The sequence below is a fragment of the Manduca sexta genome, unplaced genomic scaffold (genome assembly GCF_014839805.1).
Source record: "Manduca sexta isolate Smith_Timp_Sample1 unplaced genomic scaffold, JHU_Msex_v1.0 HiC_scaffold_888, whole genome shotgun sequence".
NCBI lineage: Eukaryota > Metazoa > Arthropoda > Insecta > Lepidoptera > Sphingidae > Manduca > Manduca sexta.
The window spans coordinates 1-6,044 of record NW_023595725.1 but is presented as its reverse complement, the minus strand read 5'-3'; the positions used below and the strand labels follow the sequence as shown (position 1 = coordinate 6,044).

Here is a 6,044-nt window from a genome sequence, read left to right as displayed (position 1 = left end):
TTTTTTTTTTTTTTTTTTAATTTTGTAATACAATTGTGTGTTAAATCTGTTAGAACATCACGTAATAAAATAAATCTAATATCAGAATTTTTGAAATGCTGTGTCGTTTTAGCAAGCTTTTTGGTAAAAATGTTTATACTGACAACACTGCGAGTTTAGGTGAGAAAGAGTACGACTATTGTATTGAATAATCGCGCGCTCTTCGGACTCGGTCAAAGGCTCGGACGCATTGCCATAGTGTACCTATCTAGCAAAGAAATAGTACAGAAAGCATAATATGACGTTCGGTAATGTCTACGTAGTCTTCTTTTAGATATTATGACAAACCGAAATATACGATACCAACAGATTTAAATCTTGTAACTTTAGTAATTATGTAGGTAACTTTTTTGGTAAGAAAACTATTTTAATAACAAAAATAACGTTTATAATTGACGAAATATTTTTTGTAGTAATTAATTATTGACTCAATGAACTGCTGCAACCAAGTCAGTGAACGTATTGGGAGTTCATTTGTGAGCTGACCTTCTGAACCCTATAGGTTCGGTAATAATATCATCAGCTGTGACGTAGTTCATTCGCTTCAGTTAAGCGCGCAAAGAGAAAGAGACAGCGTGATCAAAAAACCATAAATCTAAAATCAGGATTATTGACGTAAGTATTCGTTACTTATGAATAATCTTTTGCACGATGTTAGCAGAGGTCACCACGAACCTAACGCAATGTCGAAATGACCCTGTATATCATCACGCTAAGACCAAAAGGAGCAGAGAAGTAATGAAACATGTTGCAAAAACGGGGATAATTTATAAGTTTTGAGAGCTTCCGTTGCGTGCGCTGCGTAAACGGCTAAAGTTATGCAACAATGATGTATGACGGGATTGTTCATCTTAAAAAGTTCTACAAATATATATAAAACAAAGTCCCAGGCTGCATCTGTCTGCCTGAACGTGAACGTTAAACTCAAAAACTACCCAACGTATTAAGATGACATTTGGTAAGGAAGGAAGGAAGGAAGGAAGGAAGGAAGGAAGGAAGGAAGGAAGGAAGGAAGGAAGGAAGGAAGGAAGGAAGGAAGGAAGGAAGGAAGGAGAGGAAGGAAGGAAGGAAGGAAGGAAGGAAGGAAGGAAGGAAGGAAGGAAGGAAGGAAGGAAGGAAGGAAGGAAGGAAGGAAGGAAGGAAGGAAGGAAGGAAGGAAGGAAGGAAGGAAGGAAGGAAGGTTTAGGTTTAGGTTTAGGTTTAGGTTTAGGTTTAGGTTTAGGTTTAGGTTTAGGTTTAGGTTTAGGTTTAGGTTTAGGTTTAGGTTTAGGTTTAGGTTTAGGTTTAGGTTTAGGTTTAGGTTTAGGTTTAGGTTTAGGTTTAGGTTTAGGTTTAGGTTTAGGTTTAGGTTTAGGTTTAGGTTTAGGTTTAGGTTTAGGTTAGGTTAGGTTAGGTTAGGTTAGGTTAGGTTAGGTTGGGGTGCTAGGTCAGGAAACCTCCACGTGGTGCACCCTGGGCAACGGCGCGTCGATCAGACCGATCAGGCTGATCTGCGCGCCGGCGAATATCCTGACAACGAGGTGGTTGGCGGTCGTCGCCTCTTGTGGCGGCCGTCGTGTCGTAGTGTCGAGATTGGCCCATCTTGGGCGGCTCCCCGGTTCTGTCCCGGGGGTGTCGACGGGCTCGGTGTGCGCTCATCCCGCCCCGAGCAGGCAGTGGGGGGGACTCTCCCTCCCATTGTCGCCGTCGTAGATCGTAATCCGGTGTGGAGGTCTGTGGATATGTCTCGCGCTCCCGCTGGACCGAGGGTCTTGGCTTAACCGCCCGGACCGCGAGGAAGAAAACCTCTATAAAAAATCACCCCGAATCCCAAGCGGCGGCGCACCGCGAGGGGATGCATGGCCGATGGGCAGTTCGGTCTCGAGTGCGACCCCGCCAGAGTACCGGCCGACACTCTGTGCGGGTTACGCTAGGCTTACCCAGGTACAGGGGCACTGCCTGGGCGGACCACCCTTTCCCCATACTCGTGGGACTCAAAATGGAATTAATCAATTTTAAAAACCCCAAATCCTTTTGACGCGTTTGCCTACTCCGGTCCCGACTGGAGAGGCGGAGGTCGGAGGGCGCAAGCCCAACGACGGTGATGAGGTGGAGAAGAGCATGGGCGACAGGCCCATGGTAGTGGAGGCCGGAACATCATCTAGGCCGGAAGAGTTGGAAATGGACTCGGAGTCAAGCCTGAGTGTCTCCTCTGTCCGGAGCAGAAGGCTCTGGAGGAGACACTCCCAGTCCATAGATAACTGCTCGCTTCGATCGAGTGACACCGACGAGCCGCCACCCAAGGCGCCAACAACTGACGGTCGAGGGAGAGGGCGTTCCACTCCCACTCCCACGACTGGAAAATACGTCGGGATAAAGAAGGCCCAACAAGAACGGGACAGGCTGAAGAGAGAAGAGGCGCGAAAGAGGGCCGAAGAGGAGCTGGAAGAGCGGCTGCGTTACGTGAAGTCGCCGCTCCCTCCCAAAACCGACACGGACGATGACCTACCCGTCCTTAAGGACTAAAGGGCACGTCACAAAAGGCGCTCAACCGAGTAATTAATATTATCACTCGGTACGTACAGCAGCCAGAGTCGGCCGCCATTACCCGTCTGGAAGAGGAGAGAAAGAAGTGGCGCGAAAACAGCGCGCGCCTGGAGGAGAGCGTAAAGCGGCTAGAAGAGGAAAACTCCTCCCTCCGCCGTCGGCTCGAGGACCTGGAAGCGTCAAACAACTCCAGGACCACCACGGAGGAAATGCTGGCCATGGTAGAAGCAAGGGTCCAGGCCAGACTGGAGTCGGCCCTGATGGGGCCAGCCCAGAGGCCCAGCCTGGCCCACGAAAGAAAGGCCGCCTCGGGGGACACACAGCTCCCAGTGTCAGGAGGCATAGTAGGTGGTGCCCCCGCGCCGAAGTCGAAGAGGGAGAAGGGAAAGGGAACGGGGAAGAGGACAGCCCAACCCGCTCCCCCTCACCCCGCCGCAGTAGCAGAAGGAACCAGCGCGCCACCGCAGCCAATTGCGGGACCCTCAACGGCGCCAGACACCACACCGGCACCCCGCGCCGCTCGCCAGAGGAAGGGTCAAACCAAGAAGACGGCACCGGCGCCAAAGGAAGGAGGGAAAAAGAAGGGCCCGGTTCAAGCCAGTCCGGAGCCCCGCCCATTGCCACCGGCCCCCACCTCCATGGAGACACCGTGGGTCGTTGTGGCAAGCAGAAAGAGCAAGAAGACGAAGCCTGCAGTGCCGCCGAAAAAAGTGCAGGCACAACAACAGGCACGCCGGACCGAACCCAAAGTGCGACCGCCACGCTCCGCGGCAGTTATCATTTCGCTTACGCCAGCGGCGGTGGCAAAGGGGCTTTCGTACAAGCAGGTGCTAACGGACGCCCAGACAAGGGTAGACCTCACCGGCCTTGACATATCGAGGCTGAAGCCGAACGTTTGCGGCCACGGGCGCCCCTATGTATGAGGTGCCCGGGGCCAATTCCGAAGAGAGGGCCGACTCCCTCGCCGCAAGGCTGAGGGAGTGTTTTAACGGGTCGGAAGATATCAGAATCTCCCGACCCATGAAGACCGTGGAACTGCGGCTAAGTGAGCTCGACTATACAGCCACTCCAGAGACAGTCGCAGCGGCCCTCTCTAAGGCCGGTGAGTGTTCGGTCGAAAACATCAAGGTCGGACATATCCGCCCCGACCGTTCTGGGGTAGGAACGGTATGGGTAAAGCTGCCCATAAAGGCGGCACAAAAGGTGAGGGGGCGGGCCGTATCCTGATCGGTTGGACCGCGGCTAAGGTGACCGTCCTAGAGTCGCGGCCAATGCGGTGTTTCCGGTGCCTGGAGTCCGGGCACGTCCGGGAGCGCTGCGACTGCGCAGTGGACCGCAGCGACCTTTGCTACCGCTGCGGCCAGGCGGGCCACAAGATCCGAGAATGTAAGGCCCCGCCGAACTGCGCAGTCTGCGCGGCCGCTGGCAGGCCCGCCGGGCACCGTTTAGGGGAAGGCATGCGCTGCCCTCCCGTCGCAACCGGCGCCGCCCCAGCAAAGAAGGAAGTGCCACTGCGGCTGAGGTCCCGTCCCAGCCGCAGGCGGCGAGCCCTACAACAGGCAGTGGCCGAGATGGACGTGGAGGAGATCGCCCATCAATAATGGATATAAGTTTCCTCCAGGCGAACATCAACCACTGCGCCCGCGCCCAGGACCTGTTGTCCCAAAGCCTGGCGCAGTGGTCGGTGCAAGTGGCCGTGGTCGCCGAACCGTATTTTGTCCCGCCCCGAGATAACTGGGTAGGGGACATCGACGGGTCGGTGGCCATCATCACCAGGGTGCCGCTGGCTCCCCGCCCTTCGCAAAAGTCGAGAAGGGCCAGGGATGCGTCGCGGCTCTGTTGGGGAATTGTGGATAGTTGGAGTTTATTTCTCCCCAACAGACCCCTGGCCGAGTTCGAATCTTTCCTCGTTCGGCTGGGGCCCTGGTTGAGCAGGGCTAACCCTCACCCGACGATCGTCGCCGGTGACTTCAACGCGAAATCCGCGGTCTGGGGTTCGCCGGCGACCGACGCTCGGTGAGGTCCTGGAGGAATGGGCGATCTCCGTCGGCCTGGCCGTTCTGAACAGGGGTCGGTGGACACGTGCGTGCGGCACAACGGCGGGTCAATTGTTGATTTGTCGTTTGGGTGCCCCGTCGTCGCACGTCGTGTCCGTGGCTGGAGGGTCCTCGTGGACGCGGAGACACTATCGGATCATCGATATATAAGGTTCGATGTCGCCGCGCCCACGAGTCAACGTAACCAGCCCAGTGGTGGACCGAGTGCCCCTGGTCAGGACGGCCCGCGGTGGGCATTAAGGCGCCTCGACAAGGAGGCCCTAGAGCTGGCCGCTCTGGCAGTCTCGTGGCTCCCGAGCCGGAGGGTCCGGTGAGGGTCGAGCAGGAGGCGGAGTGGTTCGGGGTGGCAATGTCGGACGTTTGCGACGCCGCCATGCCCCGGGCACTCCGTCGTCCTCCGCGGCGGGAGGTGTACTGGTGGTCGGCGGAGTTAGCGCAGTTGCGCGCGTCTTGCGCTGGCTGCGCGCCGCCGATACGCCAGGCATCGCCGCCGCCGTATTCGCGCACGAGACCATGAAGACCGGGAGCGGCAGCTCTACGGCCTCTATAAAGAGGCGAAGAGAGCGTTGCGGGTGGCCGTGCACAGGGCCAAGGTCGCGGCACGTAGTGAGTTTGTGGAGACTCTCGACGGGACCCGTGGGCGCCCATACAAGCTCGTCATGAACAAGCTTCGTCCGGCGGCGCCCCCGCTGTCGCAGAGTCTCCGGCCAGAACTTCTGGCCAACGTTGTCGCGGCCTTGTTCCCGGCCACCGAGGATGCTTCCACCGATGGCGCCACCGGAAGTGGCGTCATCGTCGTTTTCGGCAAGGGATATCCCAGAGGTTTCGCCCGCGGAAATGCGGGCGGCAGTGTTTCGGCTGCGGGTAAAACACCGCCCCGGGTCTCGACGGCATCCCCGGAAAGCCTGGGTGTTAGCCCTCGAGTACGGGGCCGCGGCCCGCCTGTAGCCTATTCTCCGCCTGTATGGTGCAGGGCGTCTTCCCGGCGCGGTGGAAGACCGGGAAGCCTCGTCCTGCTTAAGAAAGAGGGGAGACCCGCAGAGTCGCCGTCGGCCTACCGGCCCATCGTGCTGCTCGACGAGGTCGCCAAACTTTTGAGCGTATTATACACGCGCGCCTCGTCGAGCATTCGAGAGGGTCGGTCCAAATTTGGCCGACAAACAGTTTGGTTTTAGGAGTGGACGCTCAACTGTCCACGCGATTCTGCGGGTCAAGTCGCAGGCGGAGGAAGCAGTGGCCAGGGAATGGTGATTATCGCCGTCTCGTTAGACATTTCTAACGCTTTAATCTGCCCCTGGCCATGCATCAATGAAGCACTGCGGTACCACGTGGTGCCGCCCCATCCTCAGGCGTCTGGTGCGCGTACCTCTCCGACAGGTACGTGGTGGTATCCGGGCGCCGACGGGTGGCACCGAAGAGCGA

General features: G+C 56.7%; 1 protein-coding gene across 1 annotated transcript; it reads left to right on the top strand.

The window, feature by feature from the left end:
* Positions 1-2,139: 2,139 nt before the first annotated feature.
* Positions 2,140-3,482, top strand: LOC119193679 (translation initiation factor IF-2-like; the record flags this gene model as incomplete). Its single annotated transcript, XM_037447311.1, has 2 exons — positions 2,140-2,481; positions 2,604-3,482. Coding segments are annotated over exons 1-2 (1,221 nt in total), but the record flags the coding sequence as incomplete, so codon positions are not given.
* Between the last annotated feature and the right edge of the window lie 2,562 nt (positions 3,483-6,044).